The sequence below is a fragment of the Elgaria multicarinata genome, chromosome 19 (genome assembly GCF_023053635.1).
Source record: "Elgaria multicarinata webbii isolate HBS135686 ecotype San Diego chromosome 19, rElgMul1.1.pri, whole genome shotgun sequence".
NCBI lineage: Eukaryota > Metazoa > Chordata > Lepidosauria > Squamata > Anguidae > Elgaria > Elgaria multicarinata.
This window is the reverse complement of record NC_086189.1, coordinates 19,318,801-19,337,921: the sequence shown is the minus strand read 5'-3', so window position 1 is coordinate 19,337,921 and position 19,121 is coordinate 19,318,801. Positions and strand designations below refer to the sequence as shown.

Below are 19,121 nucleotides of genomic sequence, written 5' to 3'. Positions count from 1 at the left end.
ACTCTAAAACAGAACCGCTTTTCTAAACCTAAATTAAGCTAGAGGAACCACTTCAATTTGCAGCATGCCAGCCTCCCAGTTAAAAAAGGGTTTAATTTAAAAATTAAAACCTTATGAAACAAAACAAAAAATCAAGATGGGCAGGGAGCCCGGTGGGTACCGAGAGAGGGGTCTATGGGTACCAAGACCAATAATAAACATATTGGCACTGAGTTCTAAATCTTCGTAATCTCTGTAAACTGCTCAGAGAGCTCCAGTATAGAAATGTAAATCAGCAGCAGCAGCATACGGGATCAAGTCATAGCAACCAAGAATTACCAAAAAATACATCATAAAAGATAACAGTGTAACAGCGTATTCATGTAGGAAATGTCATCAGTTCCAAGAAACAATAGACCACGTAACAGGAGGATGTAAAATTCTGGCAGGAATGGACTATACAGACAGACCCAAAATAGCTGCAAAAATAATTCACCAACAACTGGCCATCAAATTCAACCTTATCAATCAACCTACACCGTACTACACATACTCACCCGAAACAATCTTGGAAAAGGCAGATCATAAAATATACTGGGACAAAACAATTCATACGGGCAAGACAATACCTTGCAACTGATCAGACGTAACAGCTATAGACAAAAAAGAAAAACACACATACCTCATTTACATAGCAATACCGTATGACTTAAATGTTGTAGAAAAGGAAGAGGAAAAGAGAAAAATATACACTACTGGCTATGGAAGTTAAAGAACTATGGCAACAGGAAAAGGTCTCAATTATTCCGTTAGTCACATCATTCGCTGGAATGACATCAAAAAACGATGCAGAAAACCTTCAGAAACTGCATCCACACCAACATCCAAAAAGCGGTCATACTCAAAACATGTTCAAATAGCCAGGAAGTTTCTGACTCAGTAAAGGACAGCATAACTTGGCAAAGCCCGTCATGTCCATTCAGAAAAACCGCTACAAGTGAGAAAAGAGAGAGAATAATAATATCCTGAATGGATAAATCTATATTTTTGAAGGAGTAACACATTGACAAAGAAAGCAAAGCAGTGAGAGATATCTGGTAATCTCCAATTACGTTGAACTTCATCAGGTGGTGCTACTGAATAATGGTTTTTCTTCCACATACACACTCCTTTCATTTCTTGGCCAACGAAGGCTGTGAACGGCTGAAAAACCATTTTAGAAACACCTTCTCCTTCTCTCCAATAACCTAGCATCTGTACGATAACCAACTAAAACCTGCTGGATGCTGTTCAGCCCTGGCAGCTGAGACTTTTATTGGTTTTGCTTCCCCCCCTCCCCGGTCGGTGCCATTTGAGCATCGCATTACTTCCCACCCCCCTCAAGCTGATATTTTAATTAACACTAACACACTCTTTTTAGCCCATCTTTTGGAAAGCTCTTCAGCTGCAAATTAAAGATGTTATTTTATTATGATTTAATATAATGTGCTAAGAATTGTACTTTCCTTGCCCACAATTACATCATATCCATCCGTGCGGACAAGTGCCATTTCAGGCCAAGAGTTCCGATTATACTCTGCGATGTTGTTTTGGGTTGCAGGATTCAGATCTTCAGGGAGGATCAGGTTGGGTTTCTCAGGGAGCAAGGCGTAAAAGGATTGATCAGCACCACGGAAAGCTCCAAGCAGTGCAAGCCAGACAGGGCTGTCTGTCGGTTGCTCCAGCAAGGATCAGAATTAAAGTGGGGTTTAAATAGGAGTTTTGCTGAATTTAGATTGGCTCCACACTGGTTAAGGTATTGAAGGGCCCTGGCCTGTTTTAGCAGCCTCAGGCTGTGATGACGTGGGTGTCTCTGTGGCATGTGAGATTCCTCAGTGACTGAAGATGGCAAGGCAACCTCCTCTAGAGGCCCTTCCTCCTAAAATAAAGCAAAATTCTAGTCCTCATGGTTCTGGGGAAAAAAGGCTGATGTAAATGGGAACATGAGAAACTGCCTTACATGATGTAAGTTTTTTTTAAGGGTTTCTATTTGTGCGTAGTGTTTATTTATAAACCTTATCCATTCCTTTCTTTTCAGTCCTAAGGCACTCAAGGTCACCTTCACAACAACTGAGGTAAAAGAAGCAATAAGAACCAAAACTGGGATCATGTCAGCCGGCAGCACTAAACCATACAAGATGGCCGCTCCTGCCACGAAAGTGGATCTTACCAGCTGAGACACCTGGAGGCGGACGTCGCTGGTTTCTAGCGGGGATTCGCTGGTCTCTGGAGCTTTCCCTTCCAAAACGGATTGGTTTTCCCTGTATTTATGGGACCTCACAGGCAGCGACAAGAAATCTCTCCCGGTGATCTTGAGGTCTCCCGTGTGAAGGTTCGCTCCATTCTGGTCCTGATAACAAGAAGACACAATGGTGGGGAAGTTCTGGCAGCCCGAGGGCCGGATTCAATTTCAGAGCAGCTCTCGGGGGCCACGGTCCAGTGGTGGGCGGGGCCAGCGGAAAAGGAGGTGGGGCCGAAGACGAAAGGGGACAAAAATATTAAAAATACTAGCATATTGTTGCTTAAAGCTCTTACTGCCAGTCACTAGGCCTAAGGAGAGGCATTTCCACTTTTTTGGAATGGGGGGAAATGCACCTGGGGAAACCAGCAAATGATCAATGGTTAGGGAAAGGAGGCAGGGCTGAAGGAAGGAGGTGTGGCCCCCTGGGGAGCCTGAGAAGGCCTGCTATGGCCTCAGGTGGGCTGGAATTTCAACACCCCTGCTGAAGCAGAAGAGGCACCCGAGGGACGTGGAGGCCAGAGCCACCTCCATCAGGGCCCGACACACGTCGGAGTGAGATCAGACAGGCAAGAAGGGGCCACCAGGCATCGAGAAAGTCCCCGTGGTGGTGGTGGTGCTTCTACGTCTTGACTGAAGGCTGATAAAGCAAAGTGCCTGGAGAGAGAGCCGATAATCCTGGAAGGAAGAGCTGAGTGCCGGCAAGGCACCCCCAATGGGCCCGCTCCCTCAGGGAGTTCACCTTCTCCCTGCCATGGTCCCCAGTTGCTCTTGCTCTTCCTCCTCCTCCTCCTCCTCCTCACCATGGGCACCACTTGCTTGCTTGGCAGACAGAGATCCAAGGAGCCAGGAGTCCGCGGCATTTGCTGCTCCTAGTTCTCCCCACCTGTTGTCTCAGCGGGAGGGAGAGGCCGGTGGACAAGCAGGCTGCAATGGGGAGGAGGAGGAGCAACGCCAGGGGGCGCCTGTAGGTGGGCCCCAAGGGGGTGTGGGCCCCCCAGCATGCCGACCCTTGGCGCCGGCCCTGGCTGTGTACAATAGCATGCAAACATCTGCAGAAAGGTCTTAGTGTGTGGACTCGAGAGCAGCAGATAATCGCAGAAATTCGTTTTCTGTTTGCCGGCATTTCTCCCGGGGAACCGCTCAGAGAGCATCAAGGGCGAGCTGAACTTTTTGCTCTCGGAACACACTGAACATCGCAGGGTCCTAAAATCATGACAGGGTACAAAGTCGCCGGGAAATATGTAGGGCGGGTGTTGGGGGAGATCAGCTCTCGTCGTCTGTACAAAGGGTATCTGGCAAAGGAGGAATAAACACGCTGCCCTTTGCCCTCCCAAGCTCTGGGTTGGATAATCCCCTTGATTCCCGCCCTATCTGCTAACGGCAGATTTTCCAGCTAGCGCCGTCGTCCGAGAAGCCGCTCGCCTTCTGCAGACTCTTAAGCTTGTAGGGCAAGCAAGACCAGCATCCTCAAGCCGTCCCACAACCCCTCTGCCTCCCTCAGCTCCTGACCGACCGACCGCTCCCTTTACCTTTTCAGAAGGGAACCTCAGGAGATCAAGGTTGTTCATGCTGTTCCTCTGGATCCGTTTCGGCCGGGCCCCTGGAAAAGACACAGCGGTTGGCTCAGAGGAAGGGCCCTCCCTTAAAACCTGGCTGCCAAGGAGGGCAAACCGATGAGAAATTCAATGCATGCCACAGACGACGCCTTTTTATTTATTTCTGTGTTTGCAATATTTATATACCGCTCCCCATTCAGAGTTTCGGAGCGGTGGACGAAATAAAGTAGAGTAAAAACAGAATAAAAACACATCAAAAGGACATTTTTAAAAGAAACGAAAGTGCAAAATAAACCGCAGCTGGTGGTTAAGGGAAGCCTTCCTGGAACAATGATGCTTTCAGGAGGCGCAGGAAGGAATACAAAGTTGGCGCCTTCCTGACCTCCAGAGGGAGGGAGTCCCATAGGAGGGGGGCCACCACACTGAAGGCTCTTCTCCTGGTGGACTCCAATCGGAGGATGGATCTATGTGGAACCACCAGGAGCAGGCCCTCGGATGTCTTCAGTGACCGGGCAGGTCAATAGAGGAGAAGGCGTTCTCTTAGGTCTCCTGGTCCCAAGTTGTTTAGGGCTTTGTGCCCTAGTACCTCAAACCTGGCCCAGCAGTGAATAAGCTGCCAGTGCAGCTCCCTCAGCACTTTTTAGAGACGAAGACCTGGGACTGTTTGATCAGCAGGGGCAAGACCTCATCTGCGGAGGTGCCTTAGATGCTCAGAACTCTCTTCCCTCCAACTACGCTGCAGAACTAAAGCTTCAGAAATGATGACATCAACAAGCTCTTTCTGTTGTCTTGAACACCGAGAGGCAAAGCGTTCCAAGACCAGAGCTTCTGTCTTGCGTTGGCTTCCAAGAGCTCAAGAGAAATGGGTCTGATTAAAGAAATGCAGATTGTTCCGTCTTGTCCAAACTCTTGTTAATGATACAGGGGCTGAAGGGTATTTTGTAAAACTGTCAGAGCAAAACCATGTATCTTTGATCCGAAAGTCTCTGCCTGCTCTTTCATCAATCCACATACTAGCTGTGAAATACCTCCATCCTGATGCAGTCAGGTTGTACAGGGGATGGAGAACGCCCCCTTAGAAACTGGGGTAAGTTAACCTAATAGGACTCGCTGCCAAAATCTTATTCTGACGATATACGGATATCAAAAGGAGCCCAAGCCGGCTGACAACCCATAGAAAAACGCAAGACATAAACACTGTTAAAATGTAACGGTGATATTACAAATATATCACAAAATACAATCAAGCCCAGTGGAGGCTGGTGACTCCTAGGCAATCATCATCATCATCATCATCATCATCATCATCATCCTCCTCTAGAAAAAAGGGGGAAATCCTACCTCATTGACATAGCAATACCGAATGACAAAAACGTAGAAAAGTAAGAAGAGGAAAAAATATACACCACTGGCCATGAACCTTAATGAACTATGGCAACAGGAAAAGGCCACAATTATCCCTTTAGTCACATCAGTCACTGGCATCGCATCAAAAAACTACATAGAAAACCTTCAGAAACTACCAAAATGCATCCATACCAACATCCAGAAAGCAGTCATAATTAAAACATGTTCAATAGTGAGGAAATTCCTGAATCTGCAAAAGCCCATCATGCCCGTCTAGAAAAACCACCACGAGCGAGAAAAGAAATAACAGCAACAATAATAGAGCTATCCCAGCACTCACCAAATGTTTTCGACTTCACATCCCATCCGCCTCAGCCAGCATGGCCAATGGTCAAACTTCCTAGGAGCAATAGCACAAAATATCTGGAGGGGAAGAGCACGTTCTGCCCCAAAGAGTCGCCCTTTTTATTTGCGCTTATGGCAAAAGCAAGGAATGTGTAGACAGACTTGATGTTTTCTCTGACGCTCCGGACTCAGGCGGCCAACACACCTGAGAATCAAAACGGCTCGCGCATCTCTTCGGGATTGGACCTCTTTACAGCAGTTCTCAAAAGCAGCTTTGGGTTCCTTTCTAACGGTTCTTTGCTGTCACGAACTTCAGGTTATCCCTCCAACCACCCCATGCCCGGCCTTGAGGTCTCAATACTAGAGGTCTCAATATTCAGTAAAGAAATAAAAATAAAGTTTGCCCGTCTCTCTCTCTCTGTGTCTCTTTCTCTGTTTCTTTCCCCCGTATGAACAGCCTTTGACACACGAAGATTCAGCATCTGGGGAAACGTTTCCCCCCCCTCCCAACACATTGCTCTGGATGCATTTCTCCACTCTCCCACGTAGCTCTTGGCATGTTTACCAAAACTCACTGCAGGCAAGCAGAAAACCTCAGGGGCATTTCTAAATGCTCGCTCTGTCTTGAAGGTTGCTCGAGGTCTCTAATCTAGTGAGTTGAAAACTTTCTGGAGGAGAACATCAGCCCGACTCCACCACCTGGTTGACTGGTACAATTCATGCCTATTTTTAGAAAAGCAGAGGGCGGTTTGGGTGTGTCTGTAAAGTTTTCAAATCATTACGTGCATTCTTTAAAATATATATTCCTCATCCCTGGTTATCTTCACCTCTCTCTTGTCTCTTTTTCTTCCCCTTTCCTGATTCTTTTCTTTCTTTTCTTTCTTTCTTTTATGTTCTGCCTTTTTCCCTCCAAGGAACCCAAGGCGGCGTACCTAATCTTCCTCCTCCCCGTTTTATCCTCACAACAACAACCCTGCGAGGTAGGCTGGGCTGAGAGTCTGTGAACCGTCCCAAAGTCACCGGTGAGCTTCCATGGCCAAGTGGGGACTAGAACCCAGATCTCCTGACTCCCAGTCCAATGCTCTAACCACTATGCCACACTGGCTCCGTTTTCTCACTCTGGAGTTCAGGTCGTGAGTTCTTGGGGCAGAAACCTTTTGGTTCCATTTGTTGGTTTTGCTTAGGAAATCCTTTCAAGATGCTTATGCACATGGATGGCGCTCGATAAATAAAGCCTTTTCATAATTTAAACACGAGTAGGCGTTCTGTGGGGGCATTAGGAGAACGTGCCCCTTGTCATCAGGGAAAGTCATAGGACTGTTAAACCTCCTTTCAACCCGACAGCAGAAATCGCCAGTATTTCATGCTGCATTTCGGGGGTTTAATTGTTATGAACCGCCCAGAGAGCTTCAGCTATTGGGCGGTACAGGAATGTAATACATAAAAATAAACTAAATAGCTACATTTTGGAGAAGTGTTCAGGGGCCACATACCAGTGGTGGTGATGGAAGGTCAAAGACAAAAGGGGGCAGGACCCAAATATCCACACACCTCCACACACAAATACCACCATATTTTACCATATTTACCACCAAAGTTTTTGCTGAAAATAACTAAGTCTTACCAAAGGCATTTCAACTTTTCAAATGGGCGGTGGGGGAATCCTGCAATAGTTGCATGGAAGCACAAACTCAGGCGTCCCCCAACTTTTTGGGCTCATTGGGCACCTTTGGGATTTTGAGAGAGCGCTGTGGGTGCTCCACCCCCTTCATAAAATGGGGTGGGTCCAACCCCTTCATAAAATGCCTGCAATGATGGTCGCAGCTGGTCACAAAGCACTCATTTCCCCCCTCCTGAAGGCAAATGGGAGGACGGACGGAAAGAAAATTAATTTGCCCAAGAAGCCGAGACCGTGGTGACGGTGCCTGAGGTCCAAAGCACAAAACTACACTTTCGAACCCAAACAGAGATGGCGCTGGGGGATGGCCCTGCACTTTGCAACAGGGGAACCTCCCAGGTTTGGGGGTTGTGGTTTTTTTTAAAAAGCCTAAGAAACAAAATAAAAATTAGGAGCAACAGGGAGCCTGGCCTGTGCCCAGGGGGGTGACTTGTGGGCACATTTGGCGTTAATCCAGCTCTGCGCATGAAGGATCTCATGTCCAGAACTCAAAACTGGGGCTTTGCCCAAGCAAACTGAGACAAGAAGGTCCCTTCCAAACTTGGCGGTTCTTTAAACGCTCCGACAGAAGTCCCATCCAAAAGCCGAGGAAGAGAAGGAGCGGAGCGTCTCTCCTGGGGGGGAACTGCCGGTCTCGTCCGGAGCGTGCCTCCTTCGTTTAAACTCCCGCACGGAGGGAAACGTTTATGGGGCACTTAGAGAGGGCTGCTGGTAAAGCGAAGCTGGCCGGGAGCCACGCAGCCCTTTCTGGCTTGGTAAGTGCAACCGGTCGTCAGCGGTTCCAAGCCCCGCTTTGATGCTCATTGTGCACCTCGGAAGAACACAAAAAGAAGAAGGAAAGGATTGGGAGTGCTGACGGATGCCAGGGCAGCGCTCTTTAAGCAATCTCTGCAGTCCAAGTTCCAGGCACGTAACGACGATCACAGAAAGAGACTTTTCACCTGAGGCAAAAACCCGGGTTTTCTAAAAGCGGGAGCGAGCGAGGAACAACCCAGACTCGTAACCCCAGAACGAAACTTGGGTTATAAACCTGATCTCTCTGTTGTTCGCTGGTTTCCCATCTATTATGTGCCTGCCCCCCCCCCCCAATTATAAATGCTTGGAATTTATTTCATTTATTTATTTATTACATTTCTATACCACCCCACAACTGAAGCGCTTCTCTCTGAAATGCTGAGTTACTGGCGGTACGAGCTCTAAGCTAAGATAGGCTGGTTATACTCTGGGACTTTGGCCCCACCTCCTTTGCTTGGCTCCACCCACCACCTCCGAGAGCATCTCCAAAATGGAATGCAAGCTTCGTGCTGTAAGAGCTCCGCAGCCCCCCAGTATCACCAGCGCCTCCCCCCAGCCCCACGTGGGGTTCTTGAACATGCGCACGACGAGTCTCCTGAAAGCACGAGAAATCGAAGCGCGTGAAGCGCCCGACAAAACGCAACTCGGGGCCCGCTCCAACAGGGAGGTGCATCTGGAGTCTGTCATTAGAAAAGTACTCTGTTGGGAATGGGAACCCCACGTGAGATCTGCAGGGAAGATCTTTTGGGGTAAAAATACTTTAAATAATAATTATACTAGCTTGACGCGGGCAGACCGTCTGTGTGCTAGTACTTTCTTGCTCAGTATCATAAAAACATCAGAAGAGCCCTGATGCTGGATCAGACCAAAGGTCCATCTAGTCCAGCACTCTGTTCACACAGTGGCCAAACAGCCATCAGCCAGGGATGAACAAGCAGGACATGGTGCAACAGCACCCTCCCACCCATGTTCCCCAGCATACTTTCCCAGCTCTTCCACGGGTGCCCAGAAAAGCTGGGCATGAGGCCAACCAGGGGTCTATTGGACTCCCTGCTCCTGCTCACCTGCCCACCAACCCGTGGGACTTACCTGATGCCTCTTTGCATGCCAGCAACCTGCCAGCCTCCCGTCTGGGCTCCCCCCTCCCAGCCACTCCCCCCGCTCCCTGGTGTGTTTATATAAACTGTAGCTTAGCAACACAAAGTTCTTCTCATAGCTCAGACCTCCGGCCTACAAAGTTCTTCTCATAGCTCAGAACCTCCAGTATGTCTACACCAAGCACACACACAAACAACACAAGCATTTAAAAACAGCATCACAAAGCATCTTGATTTGTTATTTTCTGCTTCCTGGAATGTCATCTCTGCAGCCACAAGGGTGAAAAACTGTCCTGCTTACATTTTAAGTGTGAATCGAAGGGACGGAAGCATTTGAACCGAGTTTTTGGAGGCCTCTAAATCTCTGTCCACAGAGAATGTCAGAGTCGGCAGGAAGACGCTTCCCTGAGTTCGACAGTGTGGATTTACATGGCTTCCCGGGAGCATGAGAGGAAGCAATGCAGCCGGGAACTGAAGGTACAAGGCGAGAAGTGCGGTGCGGCAGCTGTCCTGGGGATTTGCTCAGCAGTAGCGCCAAAGCACTGGGTTCATTGGCTGGGAGAGCCAGCCTGCAGCTGCGAAAACCCCAGACAGCGCACAAACGTCATCGAGTCACGCACACAGGAGTTGTGGGTTGTGGGATCTTTCTTAGTTCTGTTTTCCTTTCTCCACTATAGCAACACACTGCTTCTTTAAAGTCTCATTTTTATAGTCCCTTGTCAGGGAAGTGGCCTCCAGTTGGTTGACTTTGGCAGGTCCATTTCGAACAGAAAAACAGAGCAGGGACGACGAGGAGACCTGAAAATCGCACTTCCAGACCTGGAAACTCTCATGTCTCCTTAGCCGGAACAGGGAGGTTTGAGCATATAACACCGATTCTGGCCTGCTTGCATTGGCTGCCTATACGTTTCCGAGCCCAATTCAAGGTGCTGGTTTAACCTGTAAAGCCTTACATGGCTTGGCACCGCAACACCTGACGGAACGCCTCTCCCGACATGAACCTACCCGTACACTGCGCTCAACATCAAAGGTCCTCCTCCGAGTGCCTACTCCGAGGGAAGCTCGGAGGATGGCAACAAGGGAGAGGGCCTTTTCAGTGGTGGCCCCCCGACTGTGGAATGATCTTCCCGATGAGGCTCGCCTGGCGCCAACGTTGTTATCTTTTCGGTGCCAGGTCAAGACTTTTCTCTTCTCCCAGGCTTTTTAACAGCATTTAACAATGTTAAGTTTGTTTTTAATGGACCCCAGAATTGTTGTTTTTAAACGGATACTGTTGTTTTTATACTGTTGTTTTTATGTTTTTGATGGTTTTTAAATTTTGTATACTTTTTTTTAATGTTTACCATTTTTAACTGTTGTAAACCGCCCAGAGAGCATCGGCTGTGGGGCGGTATATAAATGTAATAAATATAAATAAATAAGTAAAATATTAATCCTGGACTTTTTGTAGGGTAGCACGGCAAGGGTACTCTGTACATGTGCTAGGGTGGCCATGTGTTCTCTCGCCAGCTCCAGGTTTTGGAGGACGCTTGGGGAAGACACGCTCAATGGCCCCCCTCCCTCGGGGAGTTCACCTTCTCACCACCATGGTCCCCAGCTGCTCTGGCTCCTCCTCCTCCTCCTCCTCCTCTTCCTCATCATGGCTCCCATTTGCTTGCTGCGGAGGCAAAAAACCTGGGAGCCAGGAGGCCGCGGTGTCTGCTCCTCCTCCTTCTCAACACCTCTGTTGTCCAGGCTGGAGCGAGAAGCAGGTGAACAAGCAGGTTGCAATGGGGGAGAAGGCAGAGGAGGAAAAGAAGTAAGCCCAGGGGGCTCTGGTCAGTGGGCCCCTGATGGGGGGGGGGGCTTGGAAGATGCCCAACCAGGCCGACCTTTGACAGCAGCGCCATGGTACAGCTCTGTGAGTGTCCTGCACCGTCGTACAGCTCTGCCTCCATGCAGGACCTTGTCAGATTAAATGAAGGCCATCGAAGTAGCTTCACCAATGGCTCAGGACTTTGCCCCCCGATTCCACCCCACCCCCTGGCCTCTTTGCAGAGTCCTCTGAGCGCCTTGCAACCATGAGACGCTTCTCGGAATAAGTGAAAGATTAAACACACAGAAACCCCAGCCAGTTCCGCCGCTAAGCAGTAATTAACTCGGACAGCATCTTGAATCAGCCAAACAACTGTAATTAAAGCGGCTGAACCGAGTCCTTCAGCCGGGCTGAGAAAAACAAGGGGATCAGGCTGTCTGTCAAAGGAAAACCCACCACGAACAGCCTTGCTGAGAGAAGAAAGCCGGAAAAGCTCCGGCCGGCCACACCCCACTCATCTGCCTCTGTTGGAGGTCAGGCAGCCGGGGGAAGAGGATGGCTTTGGATCGGGTACTAGATCAGACTGTAAAACTGGAAAAACAAGAAAGGGTTCAAGCAAGGGTCTCATCCATCAGATGAGAACTGAGAGGCATTGGTGGGTTACAACTCTTCCTCCCAGGATATGCCCCATGGCAAGGAGATGACCAACCCGGCCTCCCATGTTTTGGCCAGAGAAAGAACAGCTGCAGGGAGCTTCTTCTGCCCTTTCCTGCCAGAAAGAGCACTTCTAAGAACTTTGAAACTAAGAACCGCTACCAGCGGCGTGCTGTTTTCCTCCTCCCTCCCCATCTTTCTTTCCTTTTGTGTCGTGTCTTTTAGATTGTAAACCGCAGGGCAGAGATTGTCCCAGTATTCAGCTTTATAAGCTGTTCTGGGAACCTTTTTTTGACTGATGAGTGGGGTAAAAATGCTGCAAATAAAGACATGATTCATTCTAAAACATTGATAGCGCTTCTGGGCGTGGGGGCGGGCAGAGAGGTTACTTCAGTGAATAATTGCTTTTATCTGTTTTGAACTGCATATGTTTTAATTTTGTTGAAAGCTGTCTTGAGTCCACAGCAACGACAATGACAACGTCCACACACATCTTTCTCGGGGGCCTCCAGGTGCATTTCCTTTATGATGATGTAAAGTCAGTCTTCCCCCAACTTGCTTCCTTCCAGATGTTTCGGACTACAATTCCCAGCATGCTGGCTGGGAAAGATGGAAAATGTATGTCTACGACCTTTTCTGTCTTTCTTAACAAATTTCTAAGAAATACAGGAAGGGAGTATATTGGACAAGCCTGTCCAATTTTAAAACAAAGGGACACGTTCAGAAACGAAGAGTACACTGCTAAGGAGGCAGAGTTAAGAGCTTGAGGAGGTGGTACCTCCCACAAGAGCCCCAGAAAACTCAGGGATGTGGAAGCGCTTCCTTCCAGATGTTGCTGGATTCATAAGAACGTTAGATGAGCTACGCTGCACCAGAGCAAGGTCCATCGTGTCCAGCACTGTGTTCACACAGTGGACCAACCAGCTGTCCATGGGGAGCCCACAAGCGAGACATGAGTGCAGCAGCAGTACCCCCCTGCCCATGTTCCCCAGCAACTGGTTTACACTGCCTCTAGTACTGGAGGTAGCCTGTAGCCGCCTCCTCCAGGAATTTATCCACCCACCTTTTAAAGCCATCCGAATTGGTGGCCATCACCCCATCTGGTGGTAGCCAATTCCATAGTCTAACTCTGTGCTGCCTCAGTCCTGAATCTTAGCATCATGGGATAACCCCTTTGAATCCTAGTATTACGTATGACAAAGGAAGAAATATCACGTCTGATGACATCTCCCTCTCCGCTTTCTCCACACCGTGCAAAATTTTGTACACCTCTAGCACGTCATCCCGCACTCGCCTCTTTCCGAAGTGAATCAGTCCCAGACATTGCAACGTTTCCTCGCAGTAGAGTTGCTCCAGCCCTTTGGATATTTTAGTTGTCCTCTTCTGCACCTTTCCCAAGTGTATAATAACCTTTTTTTGAGGAAGGGGATGACTCCAAGTCCCATCGTTCCCAGACAGGAGGGCCAATGGGAGTTGGAGTACAACAACAGCTGGCCAGACGCAGATTCCCTACTCCGGAACCACACGGTGGCGAGGTCTCGCCGGTGTTTTTCCACCCTTGCTGATCCTTCGACCAAAAGGCGAGGAATTGGAGAGCAAGATGCAACGTCTGTGAAGGAATTCGCAAGAGAGGAAAAAGTACGAAAGCTACTTACATCAAGCTTCGCCTTCTCCCTCGGAGGACTGAATAGCAACGGGAAGGAGAATGTCTCTAGCCAAAGGCAAACTTGTCGCCGGAAGAGAGCCGCGATTCAGAGCTGTTTGCCGTCGTGGGACAATGGAGGCTTGTTTTCCCAAGGCAGTTGGCAGACCGGACTCGTAGCACAGAGTACCTTTGCCTACAGGGTGGAGTTTGCTGACCCCGGTCTCCTTGGCGGTGCGCAAACAAGCCAGAGAAAGGCGTCCTTGTGGCAAGGCGCTTTGGAGGGCGTCAGTTTGCTCAAATGCAACAGGATGCGGCCGGCCTCCTGTGGACGGCTGAGCCCGTTCGGAGGTGCTTCTGGGCAACAACACGGTTGCCTGGCATCAGCGTCCTCCTTGGACGGGGGCCTCTGCTTTCAGAGCGGGTTCACTCAGCGGCATGGCGCCCACCTTCGGAGTCACAGGCGCAAAACTGCAGGGCCCTGGGCCGAATGCCCACTTCCCCCGATTGTTGGTATTTTCCCAACTCTTGCGCGGTTCCCCACCCATTCCAGGACTTTAGAATGCCTCTCCTGAGGCTTAGTTACCGCCAGGAAGGGCTTGAAGCTAATAGGCTGGTTTTAGCCCCTCCTCTTTCACCTTCAGCCCCTCCCACCCCAAGAGCTCCTCCAAAACGGAATTCAACTCCCACGTTCGATGTAATCGCACCTGAAATCACTCCTAGAATGCCCTTTGCCCACCTGGTGCCCTCCAGAGCTGTTGGACCACAAATCCCATCATCCCCAAACAGCATGGGGGGTGGGAGTTGTAGTCAGACGTGTCTGGAGGGAGCCAGGTTGGTGAAGGCTGGTTGAGACTTTCCTAAAAACGGTGCTTTAGGAAATGTGTTTGGCAGAAAAGGGAACGTATGTCCAGGACGGTGCAAATGAAGGTGCTGCAGACAGGGAAGTGCTTTGCACATGGGAAGACCCATCCACCACTGTTAAGAATGTGAAGGGGCACCAAGCTGAATCAGACCAAAGGTCTATGCCATCCAGTATTCTGTTCAAACCATGGCCGACTAGCTACCCTCCCGCCCATGTTCCCCAGCAACTGGTGTACACAGGCACACCACCACCTATGGCAGCACAGAGCCATCAAGACTAGTAGCCACTGATAGACTCCTCCTCCTCCTCCTCCTCCTCCTCCTCCATCATGAATTTCTCTCGCCCCCTTTTCAAGCCATCCAAATGGGTGGCCATCACTACGTCCAGCGTAGTCAATTCCATCGTTTCGCTATGTGGAGGAGAACGTCCTCTTCTCAGTCCTGAATCTCTCAAAGTTTAGCTGAATGAGATGACCCCGGTGGGTCCTAGTATTATGGATGTGGAGAAAACAACCACTCCCTCTCCACTTTCTCCACCCCATGCCCAAACTCTGGGGCGAAGAAGGCCAGAGACGCAAGCGACCGCGCCTTTCCTGACCAAAACACAGCCGCGAAGCGGGTGGATCTGCTCCTTTTAAAACAACAAAACAAAAACAAAGAGAGATCTCAGACAGATAAACTGCAAATTCTATCTCATCCTGCAACACGAAGCCAGGTTTTGCAACATCACGGCCTGACCGATAAGATATTCTCCTCCGTTTCTCCTTTTCACAACCAAATCCAGCAAATTGCGATGCTGAGCAGGGTCAATTCGCTCCCCTACATCTCCCTGGTTCCTCCGTTTTTGTTTTCGCTTTTGGGGTTGTTGGGGGGTCCCCCCACCCTTCTCCTCCTTTTGAGTACATTTTGTACTCCTGATTGGAACATGCCTGACCTTGGGAACTGGATCAATGAAGGCCCTGATGAATGAGATCATTATAGTCCCATAAAAGCTTCGGAGAAAGAGCAATGCCTGATTAACGCCGCTCACAATGCAAAGAGCCTCCCACTTCCTTCGCCCGTAATTACGCCTGCAAGTTCATCAGGCGCACTCATTAACGTGCCCCTATCAAGAGAGGATAAATTGCACCCATATTCACCGGAAGTTTGGAAGAGACGGATACTGCGCCTATGATCCTCTCCCAACTTCCCCATCCTTCAAAGAGGAAAGGAACGATCTCATTCTCATTTTATTTTTATTTATTATTACATTTACACCCCATCTTTTCCCCTCTTGCAAGGAGCCCAAGATGTCCTACATGGTCTTCCTCCTCTCCATTTTATCCTCACAACAACCTTGTGAGGTAGGTGAGGTGAGAGTCAGTGACTGGCCCAGGTTCACCCAGTGAGCTTCGTGGCCAAGTGGGGACTTGAACCCGGGTCTCCAGAGTCCCAGTCCAAAACTCTTACTGCCCTTGATGCTGGAAGGAGCACATAGCCATCGGGACTAGTAGCCATTGATCGCCTTCTCCTTCAGGAATTTATCCACCCCCTTTTAAAGCCATCCAAATTGGTGGCCATCACTACATCCAGTGGTAGTGAATCCCATAATTTAACTCTGTGCTGTGTGAAGAAGTCCTTCCTTTGCTTTGTCCTGAATCTCCCACCAATCAGTTTCATGGGACGTCCCACTGGGTTCTAGTATTACGGGAGAGGGAGAAAAATGTCTCTCTCTCCACGTTCTCCACACTATGCATGATTTTGTCCGCCTCTATCGTGTCTCCCCTCAGCCTCCTTTTTTCCAAGGCAAACAATCCCAGCTATTGTAACCTTCCCTCTTACGGGAGATGCTCCAGCCCCTGGGTCATTTTAGTGGCCCTCTTCTGCGTTTTTCCCAGCTCCGTAATATCCCTTTTTAGGTGTGGTGACCAAAACTGTACACGGTATTCTAAGTGTGGTCGCACCATAGTTTTGTATAAGGGCAGTATGATCCTGGCAGTTTGATTCTCAATTCCTTTTCTAATAAAGCCCGACATGAAGTTTGCCTCCTTTACAGCGGCAACACACTGGGTTGTCATTTTCATCGCGCCATCCACCACAACCCGAGGTCTCCTTCTTGTACGGTCACCGCCAGCTCAGAAGGCATATGCAAGACAATGCAAAAAAGGAACGGAAGCACCCATGGTTCAAGGAACCAGTGGAAGGAGGCTTCGAAAGGTCTCCGAAGGAGGAAACTCACCCTGGACTTCATAGCCAGAGGCATCCAAGTCATCGCACCTCTGCTTCAGACCCAAGACCGCCCTCAGCTGTGAGATGTTCGTACGTGCCGTGATCTCCCCACCGTGGTCTCCAATCTGGAAAATCATGATAATCGAGGATTACTGTTCTATAAACGCATCTGCCAAAGGGATGGAAATCAAACGACCACCTGGAAATGAGCATATACACAGGCTTCACTCTCTCCTAAGTGTCCAGTTTCGTTTAGATGAGGATTATATATCAAAGTTGGTGCAAAGTGCAGGCACGGTAATGGAGGAGATGTGGCGTTTTGTCAAAGGTTCAACTCTCCAGTTCTGAAACGAGGCTCCTTAAAAAGAAAACACACGATTTGCCCGTTTACGGTCTGGTTGGCTGGGTTTTTCCTGGATAGTTGGGTCTGTCTTTGACTCACTTAGCTCTTGAAGCATTCTGGTAGAGCCGAGCCCCAGGCGTCTTACATGCTTCTCCTCCTCTCCATTTCATCCTCACCACACCCCTGTGAGGTAGGCAAGGCTGAGAGTCAGCAACTGGCCCAAAGTCACCCAGTGAGCTGAATGGCTGAGTGAGGACTCGAACTCAGGTCTCCCGAGTCCCAGTCCAACAGCCTAACCCAGGCTGCCCAAAACCTGGTACCTTCCAGATGTTTTGGACTACAACTCCCAGCATCCCAGACTACTGCCCATGCTAACTGGGGCTGATTGGAGTTGAAGTCTGAGATTGGCAGCCACACGCCACAGGATCTTTTCCTTTGCTGCCCCTCAGCTGCTGAATGACCCCAAGGGTTGAAATGCGCCTGCAGACCTCTCCGAATGCCTCTAAGGAGGCGTTACAGACGCTCTTATTCCAACAGGCCTTTCCTTTTGGGAATCCTATTGCTGGCCAATGTATATAGTTTTTACGCTGCATGGTTTTATTATTGGTTTTAACTTTGTATGCCACCTAGGGTATTCTGTAAATAGGTGGGATATAAACTGAATAGATAATGAAATAAATAAATAGTAAGTCTAAAACACCTTGAGAGGCCCAGGTTGGAGAAGTCTGCTCTAACCATTGCACTACTCTGCTTCCCTTAAGAGATGAGCAACTGTGCTATCTTAAGGTGCGAGGAGGAACTCTGCCCCCTCCTCAGAGTGGGTGCCAGCTCTGAGCTCTTCTCCCCAAAAGGAACGCGGAAGAGGAGCTGTCACAGTAGCCCACCGCAAGCCAGCCCTGCCTTGTAATCAAGGGCTCTGTCCTCCCACCTCGCGAGGCTCAAATGCCTTCCCCAGCTACCCGCCTCCGGGAAATGTCCCATTGTTCTCTCCCCATCTGGCACTGAGTAATCAGACCCTCCGCAGAGGGCTGCAAACCAAAAACGCACACCCAAGGACGTGGTGCTGTGAAAAGGCCAGCAAACAGTCTTTATCGGGGAACAGCTGACAACTTAATAACATGGCTCTCTGTGTGTGAGTAATAGATCTACCAAGTCTGGTCCTCAGACTTCAGGGGCTCAGTTGCTCCCCTGCTGTGGCCTCGGTCACTCCTTGATTTCCCTTCATTTCCATAGAGTAAAAGGGGGGTGGTCTAAATTAGAGGCGGGTGAACGAGCGACGTTCCAAATCACCAGGATCCTCCGGACATCGTTTCATGCCCACTTGACGTTTGCGACCGCCGCTCGCAATCTGGGAAAGGGAAACCCACGGAAATCGAGCAGTGATCAAACAGCGTACCTGCACAACTTTCCCGAAAATGCCTAATTTGCTCAACTTTCCTCCATAGACTAAAGTGGGGGCGATTCAGTCTATCAAGGAAATTCGTGCAAATTACGAAATTTGCACAAATTATGAAATTTGCACAAATTACGAAATTTGCACAGATCAAACTGGGAATCAGGGATGAGGCATAAGAACATCAGAAGAGCCCTGAGGCTGGATCAAACTGAGGGTCCATCTAGTCCAGCACTCTGTTCACACAGTGGCCAACCGGCTATCAACCAGGGACCCGCAAAGCAGGACAAGGTGCAACAGCCCCCTCCCGCCCATGTTCCCCAGCAACTGGGGCACACAGGCTTACTGCCTCTGCTTCTGGAGGTAGCATGAAGCCATCAGGGCTAGTAGGCATTGATGGCCTTCTCCTTCAGGAATTTTTCCAATCCCCTCTGCAATATTCCTGACACGTATGAGGAAGGAAAGAAAGAAAGAAAGAAGAGCAGCTTTGCATTTTAAACTCCCTTAAATCCTGTGTGGTTTTGCCTTTTACACTCACATAAGCCATATAGCACCACCATGTCTGCACAAGAATAAAAGGGAGTTCGCTCCTGATGCTCCCAATACACTGACTTGGGAAGAAGCAACAGAGAAAAGGACTCTACCAGTATCAGCCCGGGTAGAGCTTGGCCTTAATCCTGATAGGGGCCATTTGGGGGTCCGTAGACTTTGTTCCCACTGGTAATGACTGCACCTGGAGCTCAAAGTCTTTCTGGCTCGTCCAACTGGCAACTGTCAGCTTCTCCCAAAGTGTTGTGCAATATAATAATGAAATGAAAGAATAAAGAACACAACAATGTATTATTATTTTTTTGCTACCTCTTGGGAGATTTCAAGGTGTTTCTCCGCAAAGTGCAGGGCTTGTTCATGGTTCCCGAGGGAGATGTAGGCGTTCTCCAAACTCCAGCTGGCTCTTCCTTCTCCCACTCTGCAAAACCAGGGAAGAATCATTACATACCCCATGAGATGTAGCCACATCCGACCACAGAAATCAAAGTCCGTATTTTCTGGTGCAGCAGAAAGGCACACACTGGTTCAGGAGATCTGTGTACCTTCACCAGTGCACATGTTCTAATAGTTCTGTCGCTCCCACATAGCACTGTCT

The 19,121-nt window shown here is 49.2% G+C and overlaps 1 protein-coding gene across 2 annotated transcripts in view; it reads right to left on the bottom strand.

The window, feature by feature from the left end:
* GPSM1 (G protein signaling modulator 1) overlaps positions 1–19,121 on the bottom strand; it is a 57,647-nt gene that overhangs the window by 17,689 nt on the left and 20,837 nt on the right. Inside the window, exons 8-11 of one of the 2 annotated variants that reach the window (XM_063144665.1) lie at positions 18,836–18,944; positions 16,252–16,366; positions 3,790–3,860; positions 2,189–2,368 (exon numbers count right to left, since the gene is read on the bottom strand). In XM_063144665.1, the coding sequence (XP_063000735.1) occupies positions 2,189–2,368; positions 3,790–3,860; positions 16,252–16,366; positions 18,836–18,944 (475 nt within the window). Of the gene's footprint in view, positions 1–2,188; positions 2,369–3,789; positions 3,861–13,182; positions 13,289–16,251; positions 16,367–18,835; positions 18,945–19,121 lie in introns of those variants that run through there. The other variant, XM_063144666.1, reaches the window with a different exon arrangement.